At 38.0% G+C, this 27,283-nt stretch overlaps 1 protein-coding gene across 2 annotated transcripts; it reads left to right on the top strand.

The window, feature by feature from the left end:
• Positions 1–203: 203 nt before the first annotated feature.
• LOC147232835 (hematopoietic progenitor cell antigen CD34) lies at positions 204–26,630 on the top strand. Of its 2 annotated transcripts, none has more exons than XM_086149953.1 (8): positions 204–405; positions 15,063–15,158; positions 16,076–16,335; positions 16,778–16,870; positions 17,906–18,023; positions 18,193–18,245; positions 20,705–20,854; positions 24,587–26,630. In XM_086149953.1, exons 1-8 carry the CDS (start codon positions 321–323, stop codon positions 24,773–24,775), a joined length of 1,044 nt encoding a protein of 347 aa, XP_086006079.1. In that variant the 5' UTR covers positions 204–320; the 3' UTR covers positions 24,776–26,630. The 2 variants fall into 2 exon arrangements, with proteins under 2 accessions (XP_086006079.1, XP_086006078.1); XM_086149952.1 differs by having other exon boundaries at positions 15,060–15,158.
• Positions 26,631–27,283: the final 653 nt, after the last annotated feature.

Here is a 27,283-nt window from a genome sequence, read left to right as displayed (position 1 = left end):
TCAGGGAGCACATTACATCCTGAAAAGACCCCATTCTCTACCTTCAGAACATCTGCCTTGCTTTTTCTATAAGGGGTGGGGGCAAAGAGGAAGGGTTAAAGTTGCCAGAAGGATGGGTGTAGGGTTGGACGTCAGTGACGGAGGGAGGGGCATATAAATACGGATAGAGCACAAGCAGAGCTTTATCCACTCTGTCCCGCTCCGAGTAAGAGGAAACCCTAAACTGCCTCTCTACAGCTGAACCAGCCTCACCTTCTCTCCTTTCTTTCCCTCCATTTTCACTTGTAAGCTCCTGGGACGTGCACGCGCCCCCGATTACAATGGCAGCATCTTCTGTTGGGAGAACAAACGGACCCTGCAAAATGTTGGGTTTGGTGTTGCTTCTCATTGGCTCAGTCTTAAATGGTAAGTATTAAAATATATTTCACGGGGACATAACTTTGCAGAGATTGTATAAACGTTTTGAGGAGAAAGCCAGGGGAACCAAGAGGGGTGGGGCTGGGATGGAGGAGTTTGAATGGTCTTTGAGCTGAAACCAGGTTTTAACACTACAACCCTCCTGCTCTCTGAAATGCCCATGAATTCTCCCTGTATTGAAATACTGTAATTTGTTATGGACGCATATGTTTGGGAAAGGTTTTATATGGAAAAATGGAACCCCTAATATAAAAAACTATCCCAGACAAAGGGTCAAAATTATTGATGTTCGCTTAAAAACCTGTAGGGACAAAGAAAAGTCTTGAATGAAAGGCTAATTTGTGAATTCATGTGAAAAAGAAACCGAAAATAATTACATTTCTGTCTCGGTTTTAGATTTCGAAAAACCACTTGAGCTGGTGTTATTCTTGCTATTTCATCTATGTTATATACATTTGTCTGAAGGACTCTGAAAAATGCCTGTATTTATATTTAGCTGGATGTAAAGGGAAACCGGCGGTTGTAAGAAGTGGGTGTGTGAGAACGAGAATGTGACGCTTTAAAGAGGCATTTGGAATACTTGCTGATGTTAAACTGTAAATATCAAACAGAATTCACGCAGCCAAGCCCAACTCCATGTAAAAAAGTTATTTTAATCAAAAGAAATAACATTATAATCTATTTGAGAACAGCCCCTCCACCTTACCTCATTCTTAACCAATCAATGTCTGGCTTCCCACCCATGTTTTTCTTTGTATTACTACCAAGTTTAGCACCATGTATTATAATACTGATACAATCGAGAAGTATCTAAGTTTGTCTAAGTTAGAATGCTTTAAATGTATTCCAGCACACTTTGAGTATGGATTACAAAATAACAAATTTCCTAGACACCATGTATATACAATACAAGTACGCTATTCAGTGGGCATTGTTGAACGTCATTTTTGGCAATTGTTTGAAGACTGTATGTATGAAAAACACTGGATTCACTACGCTGCCAGCATGTCCCCTGCCTAGATGACCAAGCATGCCTTCTAGAAGATGTCCTTTGTTATGTAAATCAGATATTTCATTCTGAAACATCTGGTTGGGAGATGTATGACAAAAATCACAAAAGCTGCACAGTCTGGGACAGCAAAACTATATTTTCCTTTTCCAACTAATGCCACCTTAAGGGCCTTTAAAATGTTGCTCAAACTTTATCTGACTTCATTCCAATCCAATTTCCAACCACTGAATCCAAATATGAAGAGCTTTTTCACGCAAGTAAAACCATTTCTGTTTTAGATAGACAGTCCAAATACTGATGAAAATAAAAACAAACAAGAACTGAACCCAAGAATGACCTTAAATCTTGCTATCTAAACTGCACTCAGTTGTGACTGCTAAATGAATCTGCCTGAATTACTAAATTCAAACCTTCTGTTTTACTCATGACTACAGCTTATGGGGATGACATCATCAGTGGTAAGAGGTAGGGCAATCTACTATAAAGAATAGAGCTGCACTCATTCCCCCGACAAATGTTGACAGGAGTAACACTTTTTAAAGAAAAGTTTAGTTTGAGGAACAATCCCGTGTTTACCTTTCTAATAATCTACAAGTGGCTGATACACAATTTCACAAAACCCATGTGTGCCAAGTGTGCGTGCCAACAATGATGGAGAAGAGAGAAAAATTAAATTGAGTGGTTGAAAAAAAAAAAAGCAGATGATCACTAATGAAGTAAATCTGTTTCTTGGGTAAGAAAGAAATCTCTACTGCTGGACTGTCAACTTGAGAAAAGGGAGCAGGGCAGAATTACATAAGTAGAGGGAAGGTGGACCTACTGTATAACTTTAGCTTGATGAGGTCAGAGGAGATTCACAGATGTTAGCGAGTGTAACGGTTACCATGACAACCTGGAGGGGGGTCAGGAGATGATCAGAAACACGAGGGAAAAGCCCTGCTGACAAGGTTTAACGAACTTCTTCTGCTTAAAAGTGGGGAGAGAAATGAGAAAGAACTGGAACAAGTTTCACTTTTGTTCCACTGCTTGCAGGGCTTCATTGTAAATATCTACAAACTGTACTTATGAATAACTTGCGTAATACAGTTGAAGTCCCATCTTGAAGTGGTTTTAGGAGGCTCCTTGGTTAGGCAACAAACCCTGCCCAGCCTTGCTGCAAAACGGAGGGCATGTAATTATGTAAATCATTGTTTGTGTAGTACCCAGTGAAGTAGCAGATACACCAAAGTATCCCAGAAACAATGTCAACAAAACAGAGTGACATGGCGTGAAGCATGACATGTAGAATCTCAGTCACTTGACACATGACTTTTGTTCACACAGGGCACTACTTGTCTTCTCTTTGCCTCAAACATCTGCTATGAAGACAAGGTGTCCACCATTTCAGTGTGAAAATAGAATATATAAATTGTGTATCTGTGAATCTGAATAACAGCCAGACATTCAGCAATAGATCTTTAAAGTATAAATAATGTTTAAAAATAGTTGTTGACGGCAGACATTCCTGTTTTGAAAATGTTACATAACCAAAAGCACAAAAGTATGTCCAGCAAAATGTACTTAGTGTCTCATATATAGAGAACTCATGTTGAAGACTGGAATGTCTCATTATGGTATATTGGTTTTTAAATTGTGTTTGATCACTAGTAAAAATTAGAATATTGCTTCAGAAACACAAGATGAGTTAACGTATAAATTAGCATTTACTGAAAATGTGCAAGTAAAAAAAAATTCTATAAAGTTACATCTCGACCAGCAAACACTTGACTTTAGTCATTTACTCATTTTATAATTTCCTTGGGTTATTCGTCAAACTTGTGTGTATGTGTGTGAGAAAGTCCTTGTTTAACTATGATTCTTAAATCGACTATTCAACTTGAGAATGTCTGTTACTTTGGAATTGCACTAATAGCTGGTAAAAAAAAGAATGAATATTACTAATAACTGTAAAGAACTGTAAAAAAAATATCTGTGCTCGACCACATAACTATATATTACAAATTCCCTGTTTAGATAACCAAAAAAAACGGGATTCATCCAGTTATCCCTTAGCTATTTTGAAAAGGTCCCACAAAGCAATAAATATAAGAGTCTGTCCCCTGTTGCATAACACCACTTTTTCTTTCATTTAAAGTTATAGGTCTTCTGTTGAAAACGTATGGGCGACCTTAGCCAAATGCTTATGCAACCAGTTTGTGAAACATATCGACACCCCGGCATCTAACTGGTAAATAATCAAATGTAGGCTCATGAGGTTGAGTTCTGATTCACAAATTAAAGACCTTAGTGAAAGAGTATTTGGTCAGAGCAAAGGCCTTAATAAACACAGTGACTGAAAGCGATAGATGTTTCAAGAGACTTCGTCTTTACGCATTTACCAAGTACACTCAGGTTTAGCATCTTCATGTCCTATTACACGTACAGTATTTCTAAACACCATTCTTGCTTGAGTATACAGATATGGTACGTCTCAAGTTCTCTCTGGAGACGATCAATCTTAAGCCTCTAAGCTTTTGATGCCTAGGTCCTTACTCATTGTGCAAAATGATCTCCTGCATGTCTACCTGCACACTCTCAAATCAGGCAGATGTCTTTGAGGCAGCACACATAGCATTGAGCAGCAATGGGCAAATGTGTGCAAGTGCTTGGGGGATGGGGTGGGGTGGGACAGCGGTCCCCAATTGAAAGCAGATGTCATGTTTCCTGATTGCGGTTCTCCAGAACAGGCGTCAGGATTTAGATAAGAAGTTGCTTTGGCCAGGGAAGGAGGGTGGGGGAGGGTTTGCTGAGCAGGGCAGTAATGGGTAAAGTAAGTGCCGCTGCCTCCATGGGCCTGATTGAAACCATGAGATCATTTTGCTTTTCTTCCAAGAGAAGAGAGTAGGCCGGGTTCTGCTATTAATCGCTTTGACAGTAAAGACTGGGGTAAGGGTGTTTTGTGTGTGTGTGTGTGGGGGGGGGGGTTGTGTGTGTGTGTGTGTGTGTGTGTGTGTGCGTGTGTGTGTGTGTGTGTGTGTGTGTGTGTGTGTGTGTTTGGCAAGACAGTGGGGCCAGTTGTCTGTTGTCTCAGGAAGGGTAGAGTTACAGAGCATGCTTAACCCTTGGGGACAGGGCTCTGGTGTCACATTCCTCAGAATGCACCTAAATATCCATTTCAGATTCACATGGAATGTTTTGTTGATGCATTTCAAAGACAGGGATGAGAAATAAATATTCAAAATGAAGAACTTGTTCATCAAAGTGCAATACTCTCCATGACAGTACAAAATATGAGCTCATAAGGTTAGAAAACAGTAGCACACTACTAGAGTGTAATAAAAACTCCCTGAAAAATCAGACCAGAGCCATTTTATCATGTGGCTATTTAAAGCCCTTGAAAACAGTTTTTTAAAGATACAAATGTTTGTCACAGTTGCGTGAAAATTTTACAGATACATCATTTTGACAATAGTTAATAAATTTCTAACGTTTGCACTTTAAGCAGGAACCCAAGTCATCAACAATGTTTAGAGGTGAAGTCTAAATTTGTTACATCAAAATCTTAACGTACATTTAAGTTGAAAGAAAATCATTTATTGTGTGTGTTGAGCCACTGAGCTGGAGGAGATTGACTACTGTATTTACGATTCCAATAAAGCATCCTGAATCAAAATGCTTTCTTCAAAGGGTGGATGTGTAAATACAGAAATGTTTGCTCTCCACTTTACAAATTTCAAGTTAATTAATGACATTGGATCACACCTCCTAGGATTTGTTAAATGAATCAACATTGAGATGTGGTGTCAAGTTTACAGTGTTTAAACTTGACAACACTTCTTAATTTAACTCAGCAAAACCAACAAGATGACCCGGCAGTGAAAAGAGTCAATTGATCCTTTTAACAAAGTTGTTAAAGCTTAGTCACCGCACAAGGCAGACTGATATGCGAAATCTCCTGAGATTCCATCCTGCCTGGCCTCAAGTTATTCAGTTGTGCTGCATCATCATTGTTGTTTTTGGTAATATTGAGAAGTATTGAGGGATGATGTACGGACCTTTGGAACTGAGTGGATCCATAAAATTAAATATAGAAAAAGAATGACGCAAAAGGCATTTTAGGTGGAAAATAAGCTTGCTTCAGTTTCTCAAGACGGCGGTTACCCCCTGATCGGGGCTCTAGCCAGACAGTCCATCAAATCCCAGAACAGAATGTATTTACTTCTTGACAGTTGCCTCTATGAAAAAAAACACCTCATGTGTTAGATAAGCATCTATGAGCAACTTATTGAAAATGTTTTTTGATGCCACTGGTAGCATTTGAAATAGTGGTGGGTCAGCCAATGTTTGTATGTAGGTTTTAGTTTGTGTGGTTGTGGACCCTGCTGTTTGCCCTCAAATCTGTCCAACGGCCTGCTGTTTGTGTTAATTGGCCCTTATCGGTCCTTTTTACGGCCAATTAGCCATGAGATCAACCCCACTGACTGATCATTGTCAACCAGTTACAGTATGCAAGGCGATGTGAAGTGAGTACTGCCATAAACAAATTTTGTCCAGAAGGAACCCACAAACACTATCTGATCTGATTCTGATCTATTCAGATCTTCTGGTTGTCCCTTTCCACTGGTGAATACATTCTTGCAGTTACAGTTCATTAGTTGCTTTTGCACAAATGTGGGATAATTCATCTTTAGTGTCTTTAAGAGTTAGGACTTTTTGGTACAAAAGGTGAGGCAGAAAATGTCTTTTTTGGTTTGGTGAATTTTAACCCTAAGACCATGCATGGGACAATCTTCATGCTCTTGAATAAATATTTATTTAATCAAATCAAATTACATCTGGCCCTTGGGAGAACTACAAATGGAGTTAGGCTAATATTAGCCGGCAATATTTTGTCCTTTTTTGAGTTTTTTTCTTTTGGCCTTGATATAAGTAGATTCAAAAACGAACACTCATATCATGTCATGGAAGACCTCTATTCAGAACAAGCAATGGCATTCATGTGAGTCAGGTATGAACAGGTGTTCTATTTCCCCATGAACAGATCCAGCCATGGTGAATATTACACGCAACATGTTCCAGAAAGAGCAATGCAGATCAGTATCACTTTGCCATTCCCATTGTACAGTATGGCTACAGTTTACCCAAAAAGAAGGACAAAGCCAAGGGGGATAACTTTAACATATTTTGCCATTCTGAAACAAGCAAACAAGTTTTAATTACGAATGAAAGGAAGACTTCTCTGGAACCTTGAAAGATAAGTTACGTTCTGAAGTTGATACGGTGCTTTAGGTTCCTCTATGTAATGTGGCAGGTGTGTATCTTACCTCAGTGGATGCCTGAGATTAGCTGTGCATGACAGAGCGGGTCAGCAGATGGGGAGGGTTTCGAAGGGCGTGAAGCTGAAGGATTGTCTTCGTCCAGAGCCTGCCACATTCCTCCGTCCAGAGTCCCAGGAGATGGGGGGTTGTAGGGTGGAGCATATACTTGCTGTAGCCGTCACTTAAAGCAATCTGGTGAGAAAATCTGCAACAGAGCAATAAAATCACAGTATGAGCAAAATAAAAGATGGAGTCAGTGTTGATTGTAACCACAAGCTTAAGTTTGTCATGCCTGTGTAGTGATAACAATGACATGATTGGTTACTGATATCTTGGCCATTTTCTTTGAACCACAGAAGGGAGGAATGCAAAATTTCCCTGTGGTTAGGTTTCATTTTAAGCTCAGAGGTGGAGGGCACCCATCGCTGATTTAGATACTGTATGTAGGAGAAGTAGTCATCAATAAAATGCTTACTGTGGCCCTGACCTCTTGAGAGAGTGAGTAGAGGAGAGATGACACTGATGGGTTAAAAAAAATCCCATGTTGCAAAACCCATTAGGTACATTTTTCCCACTCACATCCGCTAACTCTAGGCCTTTCTGTAAAGTGATAAATACGCTGTTAACAGACCTGAGAAAAAACAGGACATCATAATTCAAACACGATAAAGATATTATATTAGGATCCACCAAGAACACTAAAATTATCAGGCAAATAAAAAAATCTGAAATTCAATCCCAAATTTAAAGAAAATGTCCCCTGAAAATTAGAAATACATTTCAAAAAACATTTATTAAAAGCATTAGTGACAGAAAATCAAAATATTGTCTGGAGTAGATATGTAACAGTTTTGTGAATATTGTGATCATCTTTTTTTTTTTTTTGTACAAACCAAACATTATTGACAAAATTTCTCATTCTAGTTTGATAAAAATCTACAGAAAACATTCCCGTAGCTGAAACACCACACTTCAGCCTCTGGTCTCACACCTATATGTCAATTTTGTATGACAAAACCTGATTTGTACCTGACCATTTTGAGCCTCATCATTTTCTTGTTAAATAAACAGGCAGACCACCCAGAGACATTTAGAGGAAAGTTGGGGAGAGCTACAGAATGGGGAGATAAAAGACAGCATTTGAAATATAGTCCTTTCCTGTCATAATTATAGTCAACCAAGAGTAGCATCCATCTTCCATGATACTGAGTCTTCAAAGTACACAAATGGCAAACTTACAATCACTTTTAGCAAGTATGGACTATTTTTCTCTATTTGAACAAGTGGTGAGTTGCCGAGGTATTTCACCTAAATACAGCAAAATGAACAGCTGGAGCAGACAGTTGCTAACGCTAAGCCTGGTAGATGGCCTCCCTGGAGATGACTGTCCCACCTGCTGGCACATAAAAGTGTTTACTCTGTACTCGTGACACCTGTCTGTCACAGTGATTTGTCAAAGCAAGTCAGTGGACCATATGTTACACGGCCACTAGGGTGTGACTCAGTGTGTCATATCCGGGGAGGCAGGACTGGTCCTTAAGCTCAGTGTACAGTGTGGGAGTTGTAATGGAGCCAAGAATTTAACCTAAAAATGACTATAATGGATGCAATCAAAGACTGACAAGTTGATTTAGCACATTTCAGGTACATTTGTAACTCATCTCAACTAGGCGTGGCAAGGTGAATCTTTAGACCATCTAGGCCAGAAATACAATAGTATTCCATTACTCATATGATTATATTGATGGCAGCATTAGTTGTGTTAGAAACACAATCATAATCTATAGAGCTGAACAACCTGAAAATGTACGTATAATCTTATGGTTACTTGAGTGTGCTGCCCACACAACATGTTCTTTAAACAATTCAAAGAATTGTTCAAACAATATTGCCAAACAAGTAGCTGCTGTAGATGTTGATTTAATACAAACGGATGTAAATGCACAACAAATAGATTAACTAGAAGTCGACAGATGCACCTTTCAAGTCCAAAATGATGATCAAGATCATGTGTGTATATATAGCGCTGGTCATAAACCCACCAAAACAATATCAAAATGTCACTGTGTTTACACATAGGATTTGGAGTTTTCAACCTAAGAAAAAACAACCCAGACATCAAAATCAACATTTGTCAATATCAAAATAAAATGTTAGACAGTGACCTCAAGCAAAAAATTATCTGTTTAACCAAGTTAAATAATGTCGATACAACAAACTGACACTTTCTCGAGTCTGTCATGTTTGATAAGTTTTTGGTAAGGGCCTGCAATTGAGCAGCAACCGTGTCAATTGGATATTTTTCATGAAGAACATTATTTGCTTTTAGTTGTTATTTACGGATGCAAATATATAATTTGCTCTTTAAAATACAATTTAATGCAAAATTTTGTAAGGCTCAACAGTTATTGTATGTACAGTATGCACACATACAAGATGGCAAGTGAAAGCCAGCATTGAAATTAATTGCCTCTGTGCACAAACGCACAGGAAGGGAGTAGCGCACTACAAATCAAAACGTGGGGCCAATCTGACTTAATCTTGCAACAGAGAATGACAAAGTGATGGAGCAAGGAGTAATGAGATCTGCAGGGTTTATGTATTATGTGAGCACTTTGAAAGTTAGGTAATTGTGATTTTTTGGCAAAGTAAGGGATATCTGGGGTAGCTGGAATGCATTCTGGGTATTTTGGTGTAATTCATGGATCCTGCTCTGGCACTTTGACCTGAACAAATCACAGCATTAAGGACCCTGGTCTCATTAGCTCTGTGACTGCAGGATGCGGTGGAATATTTTAGGCATAAGCATGTAGAGTCAAAAATTTGCACATGGATTGACTTGAAGCTGAAGATAAGGGACTTGCAGTTTCTTGTAAAGCTTGGTTTGTGACACCTCATTGGAACATTGGTCCAGACTCCCTAATAATCCTGAAAATAATAATATGTATAATGTTATCTAGTGCATACTAAGGATGAATGGACACTTTTAACTGAATCATTTCCAGAAGCTGATTGCAATGTCCAGGGTGGCTCACTCTAAACCCCAGCAATCATAGCAAAAATGCAGCAACTAAGGTCTTATCTAGGGTCTTCCTTCTCTTTCGGCAACTCCCTTCAAGGTTCACGACAGCGAAACAACCTCCTCCATTGAACTCTATTCTCTGTCTCGTCTTCTCTCACTCCAACTAACTTCTTTTACTAGATCCATAAATCTTATCTTTGTTCTTCCTCTTCCTAGGCCTCCTGCCGCGCAGTTCCAACCCCAGCATCCTTCGACCAAAATATTCACTATCCCTCCCCCGTACATTTCAGTCCGGCTTCTCTGACTTGATCTCCAAAACATCAAAAATGTGCTGCCCCTCTAATGGACTTATTCCTGATTCTATCCATCCTCACCACTCCCAAAGAGGCCCTGAACGTCTTCATCTCTGCTACCTCCAGCTCTGCTTCCTGTCATTTATTTGGTGCCACTGTCTCTAAACCATTCTGAATCACAGGTTTCACTATTTTGTATACCTTTCTTTTCATTTTAGCTGATACTTTGTATCACACATTACCCCTGACACATTTTTCCACCCAATTCCTTCTTTCACATGTTTGTTTACCTCTTACAAATTTCCATTGCTCTGGAATGTTGACCCTAAGTAATCCTCAACCTTCTTTATCTCCAATCCATACAGCATCACCCTTCCACTTAGATGCCTCTCATTCACACACATATGTTCTGTATTGCTACATCTATCCTTCATTCCTCTCCTTTCCAGAGCATACCTCGACCATGCTAGATTTTCCACCACCTGCTCTCACTACAAATTTCAATGTCATCTGCAAACATCATGGTCCATGAAGATTCCTGTCTAACCGCTATCTATCAGCCTGGCCACTACAAAAAAGAATGGGCTCAGAGCTGACCCCTGATTTAGTCCCACCTGCATCTTGAACTTCTCTGTCACACCTCTCACTCACAACTCCCATACATGTCCTACATCAGTCTAATGCACTTTTCTGCCACTTCAGACTCCCTAATACAGTACCAAAGTTCCACTCTCAGCACTTAGTGGTATGTTTTTTATCCAGGTCTACAAAGACACAATGTAGCTCCCTCTAACCTTCTCTGTACTTCTCTACCAGCTTCTTTAAAGCAAATACTGCATTTGTAGGCATGAAACCTGAGAACCTCCATAGACACATAGTCATGAAACCATAGTGCTGCTCACAAATGCTGACTTCTGCTCACAGTCTAGTTTCCACTACCCTTTCCTATAACTTCACTGTATGGCTCATCAACACCATACTTCTTTAGTTGCCACAATTCTACACATCTCCCTTATTCTCAAAAACGGGCACCATCACACTTCTCCATTCCTCAAGCATCTTCTCACTCTCTAGGATATTGTTGAATAATCGAATTCATCTCATCTTCCTGCACCCAATGTCTGCGCTCTTCAGTCCCACCTCTTTGAATTACAATCACTTTTAGAAAGAAATTGCTATTATTTTTCATTCGTCACATTCAGTTATACATACAGTACAACATTAGCAAAATTTGACCGCTGCATTTAACCCATCATAGATGAAACATGAGCAGAAGGGGCAGCCACGGAGCAACGTCAAAGTAGCAGTTAGGGATTCATTGTTTTGCTCAACAATATTTCGACAGGCTAGGAGGAGCCGGGAACAAAACCAGGAATGTTCGGTTCCAAGGATGATCCTATGCGCCACGACGGCCCCAGACATTGGCCAAGTTTAAAAAGAACAAGGAATTTGTTTCCTGGTTGGCATTGCTCACTTTAGAGGGAAGGGAATAAGTTAGGTAATAAATAAATAAATAAAAACCTCTGTTAATGTCTTTCTCTGGATATACTCCTGCACTTCCACATTCAACCACCAAAACTCCTTATCTACTTTAGTTCCACACAACATACCCAGTATTCCCCTACCTGTCTCTGATCACATTAGCTATAGTTGTCCAGCTATCTGGAAGATCTCCTGCCCACCCAGCGACTTTCTCAATGCCTCCATGAAAACCATACAACAATACTACCTTTTCAGTGGCCACCACTTCATCCTCTGCTCTGCCTTCATCCTCTTCCTTGCCACCAGATTCATCTGACAAACCACCATCCTTTGCTGCCTGGGTAAACTCTTGACCTGCCACTACTTTGCAGTCACTGATCTCCTTCAGATTACATTGTCTATAGAAGATAGTGTGTGTTCCTACCTCTGCTCTTATGAGTTACCCTATGTTCTTGCCTGCTCTAGAAAAAATGATTCACAAATCGCCATTTTCATCCAATTCTATCACCATCTGTCTCTCTGTGTTCCTATCCTGTATATCAAACCTGCCTGTCACTTCTTCATCACCTCTGTTGCCTGAACCAACATGTCCATTGAGGTCTGAACTAATTACAACTCTCTCACATTTGGGGATATACTGCATCATGATTTCTGAGTCACTGCAGAATTTATCCTTCTCCTCGAACTCACATTCCTACTGGTGGGCGTAGCCACTAAACACCACACCATCAATTTCTGGCTTCAGACTCAACTCCAGAAGGTTCCCATAAAAGCATCCTTCAAGATAGCTCCTACTCCATTTCAGTCTCATCAATGCCATGATAGTACAACTCTATTTGCATTTTTGGTTTTTACACAAGCTCTACACCAAATGTCCCCCCTGACACAACCCTCTGCATGTTTCCGGGCTTTTGACCAGCTCAGAAAGACATTAGCTTGGGGCTGCATGAAGGTCTTGTCTACTGTAAAGTATATTTTATACAGATTTTTTTATAACACTTTGTTTTATAATGTGTAGAAGAAAAAGAAAAATCATATTAGACACCAAAATTAAAAAAATAGCAAATACATGAATTGGAATATGGAAATTTGAGGGTAAAATATCAATTAGCAGAGAAAAAAAAAAACATTTTTTTCATAAATTATATAAATATTTTATAGAATACTATCACAGTGCTTTTTGTTCAATATTTTTACGAAGCCAGGGAAAAGATTGAGATACTTAAATTTTTTTAATGTTCTCTTCACTAGATATCTAAACCTGAAAGTATGCATTTTCATAACTGCATGACAGTTTGATCCTGTATATAATTTAGCCATTTAACAGGAAAGGTAAATGGGAAACTATTTTACAACATTGACAGAGAGAAATAAATTAAGTCTATTGCTGTTTGTGCCTAACGGACAGTGAGTCACTAAAACTTGTCCCTTTATGTGAAAAACATCAGAACCAAAAATACACATCTTCAAGGCTTGTGACTATGAATCAGAGTATAATCTCTCTGTGGAAATTAGGTACCTGCACCCTGTGGGCGCAAACCCAAGATCTCACAAAGCAGACACATTAAAAGGTTAAAGGCTTGAGCACACTAAGCTATAAGCTAACATAACTTCATTAGATAATGACAACACAAAAGCAGCAATGCCAATAATGTTAGGAGTGGCAATGAGGTTTGTTTGGGTTGGCAGAGAAATGCATATGAAAGCATAAAAACCAAACTGGTATGATGGCAAGAACAGATCACTCTAAAGACTACCACAAAGAATATTTATAATAATAAGCATGTTAAAGTATTTGGTCCCAGTCTGCTGTACAGACCAGAGCAGAGATTTCCCTGGTCAACTCAGTGTCCTGTCCAGTGAGAGTGCATAGCAGTCAGGGTTGGTTTACACAGGCTTAGTACAGTATGATGCCTCAAAAAATATGTCCATCCATCCATTGATTTTTTTTTTACTGCTTATCTGGTGTCGGGTCATGGGGGCAGCAGCTTAAACAAAGAGCAACCAGACTTCCCTTTTTCTAGCCACTTCTTCCCACTCTTCAGGGGGAATTCCCTGGCCAGTCGAGAGACCGAGTCCAATGTGTCCTGGGTCTTCCCCAGGGCCTCTTCCCAGTAAGACATGCCAAGACAACGTCACCAGGAAAGACCAATGCAGAGTCCTCATTACTGTGGACGCCACAACGATTAGCATATCAATCTCCAAGGTCATTCTACCCTCACTCTTGAAGAGGATACCCCAAGATACTTGAACTCCTTCACTTGGAGAGCGCAGCCCTGAGTCCCCAGATTCTGCTTCCTCATTCCAAGGCATAGCAGTAGGATTGATTGAGCAGGTCTTTGGAATACAGTATTCCCTCCACTGACCCAAAGTATCTCAAATAGATGTCAGCACCCAACCTCATCCCACCATACAAGGCATTGACAGTGCACTGCACCCCCCTCCAGAACCGCCAGGTGGTAGATAAGCACAAAAGTCCAGGAACAAAACATCCGACCCTTACACGTGCCTCCTTGAACCACCACCCCCTCCTTGAGCCGCTACCTTATTGTGGGGGGTGGGGGGGGGGGGGTGGCATGTTCCAGTTATCCAAGGAGATCAGTTACCTTTTTTTAAAAGGATTTTTTAATATGACTTTTAAGCAATGGTGTGGAGCACAGGGTTAGAGCAGTCGTCCTTAGAGCTGAACATTCCTGATTCGATTTCTGGCTCCCCCTCGCAAGTCGAAGTGTTGTTGAGCAAGACATTGAACTCCTAACTGTTGTTCCTTAGCTGCCTTCTGCTCATGGTTCATCCATGATGGGTTAAATGCAGTGGTCAAATTTCACTGATGTTGTGCTGTATGTATAATTGTATGTGACAATAAAGGCATTTCATCCTGGGCTTTATTCCCCTGGTAAGGAGCATAAAGGCAAACAGGTCCTGGCTGAGGGCCCAGACAAAGTGCAGCTGAGATGATTCAACAAAATTATTTAAAATTACAGATGATCCTGGGAGACACCCACTGAGAGCTTATATGATTTACATGTCGAAAACAAAAAATGAAACAGGATATTTTTTCAATATAAATACAAGCATGAATATGCTAGATCAAGGGCACTACAAGATTTTTCTTTTCCTTTCCTTTTTCTGTTTAAATTCAGGATTACAGTTCCCATATTAATTCAATACAGCATTACTGATCTTTCTTAATCTATAATGAACCTATAATGACCTTCCTGTTTAAATGAAAATGTGTTGATTTTTTTATATTAAACTGTAATTTGTTACAACTTCACTAATTGCAAGATTGTTAAAAGACAGCATCCATGTCTGGATATCAAATTATGTATCACATTTTTGAAAGGAAAGAAAATCACATGATTTCCCAGTTAAGACATTAACAAACATTGTATGTGCAGTATAGGCACACTAATCAGTGCTACATCAAGCAGCAAAGATAATAAATGTGACCATTGTCACATGATATATTTCCACTCCATTATTATGGTGCATTTTAAAGCTCCTAACTCTTGCCACTCTTATTGTTTTTACAGCAGGAGTCAGTGCACAGGATGACTTTGTCACTGCAACAGTGGCTCCTAAGGATGCCGAGGATTTTATTGATATGCTTGTGAGGAATGCTAAAGATACTGGTAAGTAAAAAAGCATTTCAGAATTTAACTTCAGTCCATTTGTTCCTGAAGGAAGGGGAAAATCCTTTTAAAAAATGTTAACTTGATGGATGAAATTATTTATAAAAAAAATTGGCACTACAATTTAGAAATTTAGGTGAAAAATATTTCTAGAAGAAGTCCCTGCAAAACACAAATTATAAATACTGTGCAAAAATAGGCTAAAAATGTAATAGGTTACAGTTGAAATGTAGAAATTTCTCCTTGTGCTTATGATGAATAATATATAATAACAATAAGAATATCAACTTTTATTGAAGGTTTACTTTTCTGACGGTAGTGATTTTAAGCAGACACTGATATTGACAGCACAAAGGGAAATGAAGTCCCACAATAACCACATGCTGTCTGAGTAGATTACCACGGTGAATTATCAATAGCATTAGATTGATTCATAGATCACAACTTCCTCTCTCACAGCTGAATCCTGCTAACATAAATTCCAGTTGTGTTTGAAGGTCTCACTGTGTAGACAATATTCTCTGTTTACTTTCACATAAATGTATTGATTTTGGAGGGAATTGAATGAAACTGAACACAAAGTGCATTTGTCTTGGAAAAGTTTTAATCAGACAATTTATTATCTTATTGGTGTTTGTTTTATCATTCTTTGGTTGGTTTAAGAAATGTATCGCTGACCTTTTAGTAATTTCTGGCTATTTTTTTCTGGTTATTAAGTCATTCCTTCAGGGGACGACCGATTACCCTTGAATGCTCATGGCATATTTCCAAGAGTTATAAAAGGCATTATGTCTGTGTTTGCTGTCATTCCTTTTAAAGTTACAGAAACTAACTGTAACTTTAACTTATTGTGCAAGTGACTGATTTATCCAACTGGCATGACTTCAATTTATACACAATACTTTTCCTTTTTATAGAGTCCGACCATAAAAACGTCCAATTTCAGTTTATCCCAACTCCGGGATTCACCGACACTACAGTGGTAACAGTTGAGGAACCATTCATAACAGACGGTGAAGAAGTGAGGGATAGCCATGTAACTGTACAGGAAGGAAGTGATGAGGAATATGAGAAGAATGTTGCAGTGGTTACTGAAGAAACCAAAGTCACAGAAGCTGAGACCCCTGTGCCGGCACCACCCCGAGGAGATGGTCCAAACAACATCCCACAGAAAAAAGTAAACCTTCAAAGTGTCAGAATATTTTCTATGTCGTACAACAGACTTTAGCATTGCGAGAGATTATGTTTTTACTCTCAGGGGTACCATTAAGGAAGTATACTGTAGGTCCTGCATGGAAACAACTGCAGTTGAGTGATGCTTACAAATACAAAATTAATATCTGCTCTCAATTATATGATCAATAGGACACTTAAGCATTTCATGTTTTAATCAATATATACTGATTTCTGTAGCCAGAAGAATTATTGCATTTTTACTCACATCTTTTTGAAAAAAAACAAAAAAACAAAAAAAAAACAAGATGCTTATGCATGAATCACTTATATTTTTAGCTTGACTTTAATTCCCAATTTCTTAATTGGTTTTAGGATAAATTGCCACATATTTGCAATTGACTGTAACACACAAAATAATAATTGGTACTATTTCCATCCTGCAGCCTGTGCTGAGAGATGATGTGGTGTGTGTGGGTAAAGAGGCTGTCCAGGACAAAAATGGCGTCAATCTGAAACTCAAGGCTTCTTCCAGTTGTGTAAGTTAAATATATACAAATTGACACATACACTGTCACTCACTGACTAGCAAAAAATTTACATTTTACCAATCAATTAGTTATTTTGATTGTAAATCGGTGCCACTATCATTACAATGTGTGAGACCCTCCAAGAGGCAACAGTACATAAATCCATTAATAGCCAAGATGTCATGGAAAAGACTTTATACAGTTGTCCTGGAATTAGCACTTATGCATTTTCTTTGTTTCTTTGTTACCCAAGATTAATTCAAGGAAAATGACAATCTGTCCATCATATCTAAATTTTCCTTTGCCACAATAACTTGTAACATCACTGGGGCAGTGGTGAAACCATATCATGACATAAGTTAATTGCTGCATTAGTTTCCTCTAGATTTGCTCCTCTAGATTGTGGATTTAGCCATCATAAAATCTGACTAATGTTTGAAATGAATGAGGAGCTCAGGTAGTAAAGTGTTGTCATTGGCTGGGAATCCCCAGGAGATTAAGATGAGGTGTCCAGGAGCAGGATACCAAACCATTAAAAAGGCTCTTGAAGGCTACACCTTCAGGCTATAAAAAAGTGTGAATGTGCAAATGTTTTAGTGGTCAGTAGACTCAAAAAAGGACATGAATGCAGTCTATCAATGAAACATGACAAAAAAAAAAAAAAGATCAAAATAAAATGAGATCAAACGTAACTGATGGCATCAAACTGAATTTGAAACAAGTATTTATTTGACTGGGGGGCTGATGTAATTTAGTACTATCTAAAAAAGTTTGTTATTTTGCAAATTTTGGCTATATAGGTAATTTTGCTGACTTTAATGTTTGGATCCCAATAATTTTAATCACTTAAGGATGAACCTCTGGGAAGGAATCTGGCTGCATCACACAGATGAAGCTGTAAAGCCCAATTAAGTTAGTTAGCTACAGTAGCATACTCTAGGCTCATCACATAGTTCCTGAAAGCATCTACACTGTTCGAGGTGGAAAATCTTAATGTATTGGTTAATGTCTCCTTGCAAGAGTAACCCTGTTGTCTTTTTGCAGAAAGATACTAAAATGAAAATTGAAAGTGTTATCGAGGAGCTATGTGGTGACTGCAAGCTAGAGATCTACCAGGAGGACAACACAGATGAAATCCTTGTATCAGGACAATATGTTGAAGGTAAGTTTGATTCTTAAATAGCTGATATTAAAAACAAGTTGAAGTTCAATTTGCATCTAAGCCCAGATGTATAGATTTTAATCCCAGGATAGATTTATCTCAATGACTAGATATTTTCCATATCCGCTTTGTGAAGAAAACCAACATTAATCAGCTTCTGTTTTTGCAGATGATGTTGCACGTATGACCAACAAGTTCAATAATGACAACATCAAAGATAAGGTACTGCAACCTCAAACACCGATAGACAGGCAAATATACATTAAGAAAAAGACAAATAAATGAGAGTCCAGACATAATGCAGAAGAGGATTTCACTTCTCAACCTTTTTGGAGAATGAAAATTAAGTTGGGGACATATCCTGTTTTAAGTAGTCACGAGGTCTTAGCATAATTTTATACCCATATGTGGGTAACACTTGTAATTAGATTCAGTTCAAAGTTAAAAAAGTCTTTGACTCTGATATATATTATACTTTAAATGTTCGATAAAATCATTACAATTTATTCTAGAAGTTGTACTGTCAGACTTAAATATAAACCAGCTCCTGAAATGCACCTGTTCATTTGCAAATTAGTGCAATGAGAGTCAGTCAAATATGTCTGCAACTCCATTAATTTAGGCATCTAGACATGGCCAACATGACCCGATGAAGTTCAAACCAAGTATCAGAATGGGGAAGAAATGGGGCTTAAGAGATCTTACCCGTGGCATGGTTTTTGGTGCCAGACGGGCTGGTCTGAGTATTTTAGAAACTGCTGATCTACTGGAATTTTCAGGCACAAACATCTCTAGGGTTTAAAGAGAATGATTCTAGAAAAAGAAACTATCCAGTGAGTGGAAGTTCTCTGGGAAAAAGGTGGAGAATGGCAGGACTACTTTGAGATGAAAGAAAGGCAACAGTAACTCAAATAACCATTCTTGACAATCAAGATATGCACAAAAAAATAATATATGACCACACAACATGTCAGATCCTGGGGTTGATGGGCTACAGCAGCAGAAGACCATAATGGGTGCCACTCATGTTAGGGGAGAACAGTGGAGGCTATGGTTCACACAGGTTTACCAAAATTAGACAATAAAAGATTGGAAAAAGTGATGACTAGTCTGATGACTCTCAGTCTCTGCCGTAACATTCAGATGGTAGGATCAGAAGTTAGCGCAAACGACATGACATAACTTTCTCTCAATTAACTAATTCTGGCTGAATCTTGTGACAATTATATACAGATGTATTTCTTCTATGCTATAATGGCCTTTTCATAAAACTGGGCTGGGAGGATAAATCTATTTCTTAAACTGATGGAACATGACCAGATACATTAATGGTTATGGTATACAAATACATGACTGAAAGAAGATATTCCATTGAAATTACATTTATTTAATGTGCCTTCAACACTGAAGTGAAATTAACATCAAAAAGTGGCTTAAGATTTCATAGTCTTGGAAAAACTGTATGTCTAAAGCCTGCATTGTGTACAACACCTGAACAACTAAAGCCAAATACATCACTATAGTCAATTATTGTCACTTCTTCTTCTTCTTCTTTCGGCTTTTCCCGTTAGGGGTCGCCACAGCGAGTCAACTTTCTCCATCTAACCCTATTCTCTGTATCTTCCTCTCTCACACCAGCTACCTTCATATCTTCTCTCACTACGTCCATAAATCTTCTTCATATCTTCTCTCACTACGTCCATAAATCTTCTGTAAATAAGCAATAGTCAATTATTAAATAGTCAATTATTGTCACTATTACTACTTATTGAAAATATACATTATGTCCTACTCTCACTTTCTATAATGACAAATAATAAAAACAATAAATATTCTTATTGTTATGGAAAAGATGAGACATTCTGCTGTCTTTTCTTAAAATTCCACCGAAGAGCACAGTCAACACTTTGTCAGCTAATGATTTTTGCAATTTTGCCCATTTCAAGGCTATAAATGAAATCTGACAGATGTATTTATCTTCGTGAATCGATACAAAAACTAAGTACAATGTATGCCAACATACTTTTAGCTGCTCTGGTGGCCCAACGTCTTACTTAGACATTTTGTGGGTTTGTCTTTAAATTTGTCAAATGCCTGTTTTCATCTTGTGTTTATAATAGTATTTTAATTTCTGGTTTAGCTGGAAAAAATGGAGTCATAAGACTGGTGACTATATTTCTCCAACAAATGTCTTGTGAGTAACTCAACCAAAGTACCAAGTCTCACTGTCACAAGTCCAGCCAAGATGGGAAAGTCTACAATGAACCATCAAGGTTTGATAAAATATAGATCTATGGCAAAAAGTTGTTTCTCTGAGACACATATACTTATTATATAACAATTCCTGGTTGCCTTGACATCAAACTAGACAAGAACTTGGAAAGAGAAAATACATCACCTAACTGTCTGTGCCTTCAAAATGCCACGATGAATACAAAAAAGGAAACAATCTTTTCCTCGGCTACAGTTGTTTTGTCAGACTGGCTCATGGGTGTGCCTGTAATGAGATCATTCAACCAAATATTTAAAAAAATCTTCTCCAGGTTAAAACCACACAACCAATACCTTCTATCTGAATTGCTCTTGTTTATCAGATTCACTGTCATTAAGCCTTTTATGTTTTTTTCTTACTGTGTGTGTTTGTGTGTGTGTGTGTGTTTGTGTGTGCTTTCTTTAATCAGACTGATGTAGAAGAGGCTGTTCCACACTGGGGAAAGAACTCTAAACTGGTACTGGTGTCCCTGCTGTTGACTGGCTTGTTACTGGCTGCTCTGTTGGTTGCAGGTTATTTCCTTAAAACCCACCGCAAGAACTCAAAAGGAGTCCGACTGGTGAGTAGATCAGAAGATGTGTGGTTGGTATGAAACAGATGTTTACTGTAAACCACATTGGGTAACATGGGTCGAAGAAACACGTCTGACAAACTGGGATGTGTGTAGATTGTACAGTTATAAACATCTGTTGAATTATAGGCTGAGATGCAATTAAATAATATGTTTTCAGCTCAGCCTCATCCTTTTGAACACTGAAGCAAATCAGAGTGAATCAACTGCTTGGTTATGTCTTGTAGTTATTTCTCTGGGAAAAAAAATGAAAAGATAAAGGGTATAGAAATCTAAGAAAATCTGTAAATTCACTTATGTAAAATAACTTCATTTGTCTTTCCTATTTAACTCGGTACCAGTCTTGTTTGTCAATCACTGCACTGCCTTCTTCGTAAAGAAGCAAAGCAAAATATCTCTCTATGTTCACTTATCTTTCAACTAGAATGCCACTATATTATACAATATACATTGAGATTAATCCAACATGGCCCAAAACTTTGTCAAGATAATTTCACCACTGAAAAAACTGTCTTTATATCAAACCACCAGGTCTTTGTAATATAAATGCACATATATTTCAGAACTTGGTGAGCAGCTTTCCCTTCCTCAGAAAATAGAAAACTGAACACCAGAGAGCAGTGGCTCTGTTGCCTATTCTAAGCCACTCCTGCTCAGAGACTTGACCGGAGCTTCCGGTGTGTCTATAATTATAGGTGGCAGAGTAGGTTTTCCTATATTGGCTTGTTGGAATAGGAAAAATACAAAAAGCCTCCTCATTGCAGTGTGTTGACTTGAATTGTTCCCAAATGGCAGTATGAGGAAACGATGTGCTGAAGCAACTAATTTTGGCTGCCCTTGAAGAATCCAGCACATTATAAGAAGTTGCTGAGAGCTGTGAATGATTCTAATAATAGAGACCAGAGGACGGTTTAAAATTCTCACATTGAAGCTTTTTATTTCTAAGTAGATATCATTATTAAACTACTTATTAAACTTTGTAAGAAGCTCTTGGTACAAAAGTCATCGTATTGAAACAATACAGTGACAGCAGATCAATATGAAATTGGTAGATTCATGTGTGCAACAAAACTATTTGCTGCTCCTTTGACAGGAGCTATTCAATAATGCAACATCAGAATAAAATACAATCTGCCAGACATTTAATGTTTTGATTTAATATTTATGACTAAGCTTCTGTTGAATGTTGGAATCATATTGAGTGCTGCTGAAAAATCAGTTCAATGTCACAGTTCATTAGTATGTGTTTCACAGAACTTGGTATAGTCCATGAGGTGATGGAATTTTTTTTCTGTAATGGCCTGTTCTCCTCAGCCTGGCAGAGATACACTGTTGTCTCTCTCCAGTCTCTTGCCCTGTAAAATCACAGACTATGTGAAACATGGACAGAGCTAGAGTGACTTCACCCTCTGGTTTGTGGTCTACCCTATGGCACTTGCCATCATGGCTTTTTGAAACCATAAGTAGCCAAATTTATATGGTATGATGGAACTGCAGAGGAGCAAATAATGGATTTGACTGACACTAATGGCTGTTGACAACTGAGATGATATTCCCCCATTACTCCTAAAAAGGGGCATGCGCTCAATTAAAAACAAATAATAAAAATAGACAGCCTGTTTAGCCTGTAAATGCTATCAAATGTCAGGCAATATAGTCCACCAAAAATTACCACAACATTAACAAAATGGGCTTATATACTTTCCTGAATTCAGCTAATGTCATATGTATGTTACAAATAACTTTAAATTTGTATGATAAGTCTTGGAATTTGAGAGCCATAATAACAGTGGATTAGGTATAAATGACAAATTACCAAAAGTAACAGCACTTTTACCTCAGGCATCATAACACAGATTTTTATTCATTTTAACAACCTGTGCTTGGAAACATGCCAATTTCAAAGAACATGTTTTAAGGGGGTCCCTAAAGTATAATGTTCCAACTCAAACTAGGAGAGTATGAGTTAAAAAAAAAGTTTCTTTTCTATTTTTTGTATGATTTCATATCGCAACTGTGTCATATCAGCATCAAAACACTGGTGCGACTAATCTACCCTCAAATGGCTATTTCACTCCTATGCCTTTAGCTTCTTTTTCCCCCCACAGTTGGACTCTCAGATATTCAAGTGTGCCCTCTCCAACATGATTACTTGTGCTTGTGCCCCTTTCTTTGCTTCCTCTGCAACTTCATGAGGAAAGAAACCAGGCTTTATGAATTTTGGTCCGACACCTCAGTTTCCATCTTTGCGTATTTCTGATTGCCACAGCATCATCTGAGGAGCCTGATACTAAACCCCATCTCCTGTAATGATCTTAGTTATAACACCTTTAAATGCTTTAATACCATCACACTATTCAATAACAAATATACAAAGCACTGCCCTCAGATAGTTTTGTGATTGTGACGTGACAACTTTTTGGGAAATTTGCAATGATCACCATAGGAATATAACACTGATACTCTTGTATGTGTGAGGGGAAAAACAGGAAAAAATAAAACTCCTTTTCTCCACTAATTAGATTAGCACAATGAATCATTGGCCAGGACCCAAACTCCATTCAGACAACCAAGGCATGCATTGGGATGTGAGAAATTGTCCAACTTTGGCAGCATTTTGACCTATTTATTTCAAGTAAATTGAACAGATGTTTCTCAAAGCCCTGTGCTCCACTGAAAGTAGGTTTTCTCATGTATTTGCTTTATATCAATGCCTCAAAATAACACAATTTCATAACATGGTGTCTATTCAATACTGTATTTGAAGACTTTTGGCAGAACAAAGCTAACAGAGCAACAGCCTACCATTCATTGTGCTAATATTTTAGCAAAGAAGAGCATATCAATAAATTTTTAGCATACATTTTTAGAAGTTAAAATGTTCATTTAAGTATATGTGTTTGTTACAAATTGCACAAAAGTAAAAAAAAAAAAAAAATCACTTTCAGGACAGCAATAAATCTTAAACGAAAGAGAAATGTTTACTACACCCAGCCAAAGCAGTGTCCTGACCAACTTTTCCTGAATTGATTCTGTTGGACTTTGTGTTTATCAGGGTGTCTATAAAACATGATATTGTGTTCAAGAAATAATCTTTTATTTTGAGAGACCACAGATTCCCCAGAGAAGTGGGCTTCTCTGGGAAATCTGCACACCATGATTGTCTTTAAAATTAGCAATTCCAGTTTAAACATGTGTTTCCTTTTGTGAGTTCCTCATCGAAAGGATGAACATCTGTGAGTAACATGTCCCTTATTTCACAGCAGAAGTGGGTCTTTTCTCCTTCTGTTAACTGTCAATAGTCTACAGATGCATATTTTAGCTTTCGTTTTTTATACTTCATGAAACCACACTAATATGAATGTTGTGATCAAACTGCTGTTGACTAGCTTTTCTTAGAGTCCTGTCACAACTATTAAACATAATCTGAAAAGGTCCCACCAACTTTAATATTTGAAAATGTTCAAATGATCGAAGAGGGTTATGAGCACCAGGTTGAGTTCGCACAGCTGAAACCCATAAACCTCATTAACAAAGAAGGCTTTTGTTTATTGTTCTACTCTACCCAACAAATGAGATCCATCTTTAAATCACTTCACACATTCTTGCTTGATTCCATGCTATGTTTTCCAAGTACACTTAGACTTCTTTGTGTAGAATTTTTATCTTGGATCAAATGAAACTGTAGTTGACTGAATGCTGATTTTGTGCTTTCTTTAGGCTGAGTCATTTCAAGTGGATGAAGAAAACCAGGCCAACACCCTGGTGTCGGTGGCCCCCCTGCCTCAGGAGCCCCTGGACAAACCCACTATCAACGGAGAATCTCCACCAGAAAATGGGACCAACCCTGCCCCAACCACTAACGGACACTCTGCCACCCACACCCCGATGGCTGACACAGAGATGTGAATGTTAACAGCTCCCAACTTTCTCTTCTACCCTTATACCACTGGGAAACACGACCCACAAGCTCCTCGGCCGCCTCAAAGTTTTTCCACAAACTGATATGAATTGAGCATGAACCAAACACATCAATCTCCCCCTTTCCACACCTCAACCAGCTCCTTCTGGGATGAAAATGATAAGAATGGAGTTCATATCTATCAATGACAATGCCTGTAATGTGAAAGGTTTAGGACCCATGGCTTTTGCTAATGCCAAAACGAACCCACAAAGGCCCAAGACTGGATTTGCTTTGTGCCCTAACTTCATTCTTGCTGTAGCTAACTTTGTATTTGTACAATCATCAAAGCAGTGGTAAATGTATTCTGTTGATACCTTACAAAGACGTAACAATGTTCTGCTATTTCAATCCACAATCATTATCGGAGGGAAAGAAAAGAAAAAAACATTGAAGGATAGAAGGCAAAGAAAATCATGCTATGTATTCTCGTAAAAACATTTGATGATTACTGCCTTATTGTTTTGTTTATTTTTTTGTGTGATTCAGGAAAATTGTTTGAGTTTCACTTTTTGTTATGCTTAACAGATACACCTGTTTTTTGGAAAATGCTGTTTCCCTGAATCACAATGATAAAATTTGATAATAGCCATCCATATCTACCCTGTTTGTGCAGCCCTCTCCTGCTAATTACCATAGCAAACATTAAAATGTGTCAACCTTCACCGGTTACATCACAACATGTAAAAAAAAGCATTTTAGCATTGTCGGAATGTGTATTTAGTAATCATAAATGGAGACTGGCTAACAAATTCCATTGACAGTCATTCTTTGCACTAAACTAATTTGTGAGACAGAGGTCTCTTGCTCCATAATGAATATACATAGAAGGCCATTAATCCCCTGACCTTACTCTCATGCTCGTGGCAAGCAGCTCTTGGATATTCCTCCATGGCAAAACAGCAGAGAATCAATGAGACTCACTGACTTTTTTTACCGTACAATGGGTGTTTTCCCTCACAAATAGCTGTCATACTGCAAAACAAAAATACATTGAACTGCAACTTCATAACGAACGAAAAATGCTGGTTAGCGTCCATCATGAGACCAAAAGTCCCGCTGATACATAACTTGAGTCATAGTTTTAACTTCAATTGTGCCATCAAGCAATTGGAAAACTGCAAAGCATGCCGTAGCTTTTAATGTTTGTTTGTTTGTTTGTTTGTTTGATTGATTTCCATGGTGCTTCAGACTGCTAGCATAATCAACAGTTTAGCCTTAAACTCTTGAAGTTTGGCGAAAGCCAAATGGGTTGATCGCAGTTGATACTTTTCTGCTCGTGTGGTTGTTGTCAATATTACATCATTGTACAGTATTTTCAAACAACTGAGAATGTTTTTTCTGTTACAGTTAGTTTGTTAACCTGCATTAGAATTTTGTGATACAAATGGAAAAAAAGCACAATATGATAACATTTAAGTTGCCATGTTGATAAAACTGATTGCTGTGAATTCAGACATAAATAAGCAAACAAACTTAAATTTCAGCATTCCAAGTTTTATCTAATTGTCTTGGTATTTTTCCACTCATTTGTTAGCTTCTCTTTTGAGTGACTTCTTTCATAATGTACTGCATGTGTAAATAGCTTCCTCTCTGTAGTACATCTGCCTGATTCATAAACTCTGATTGTTTACATTAACATGTCTCCAGCTCACTTGCGTAGTACCTATGGAAAGTAAATGAACTCTAGTAGTTTTTTTTGCTGTTTATTTGTTTGATTTTTGAGGGAAATAATTTTCCTGCATCCCCAACAGTTTGTATGAAATTCATGTGTTGGTACAATAAACAAGTGATGTTCAGCTCCAAGTGAAAGAGCAACATGTAAATGTGTCTGTGGAGGTTCTCAGTCATCTAGATCATGGTGAATTCTTGTTGAAATTTTCTTGTCGTGGCAACTGAACTTAAATTTCTTCACTTGAAGACTTCTTCAGCTTAGAACTGAAGAAGCCTCTCGGATCAGGGTCGAAATATCTTCAAGTGAAGAAATTTAAGACCAGTTGCCACGACACAATTTCGACAAAAAGCAAGATGTAAACATATTCTTTGCACTTCATCCCAAGGGGACACTATATCAAACACTAGATTTTCCCGACTATGTGATAGTGGTTATCTGTCATTTTTTATTTCTTATGTTCTTAGAACACGAAAACACAACTAGTAAAACAACAAATCAATATAGAGCTAAACAGTTGTTACCGTATAGAATTCACCAAAGTCAGAGCGATCCAACATATCTCGATAATTGGTCCTCCAAGACAATTACATACAAAATGTCATAGAGTTAAAAGACACATACTTAATCTCCACCTTATACCAACGACATATTGTATTTTACACACAAAAAATGAAAAATTATTTTATAAAACTGAGAACTACATCAGTAGTATAATACATCAAAATAACATAACTATGGACAAGCCTTAACATGAAGCTGCTGACAGAAAGTATATTATTTA

The sequence above is a fragment of the Fistularia commersonii genome, chromosome 7 (genome assembly GCF_037954325.1).
Source record: "Fistularia commersonii isolate RoL2024-O1a breed Wild chromosome 7, RoL_Fcom_v1.0, whole genome shotgun sequence".
NCBI classification, from domain to species: Eukaryota; Metazoa; Chordata; class Actinopteri; order Syngnathiformes; family Fistulariidae; genus Fistularia; species Fistularia commersonii.
This window is presented reverse-complemented; position numbering and strand designations above follow the sequence as displayed.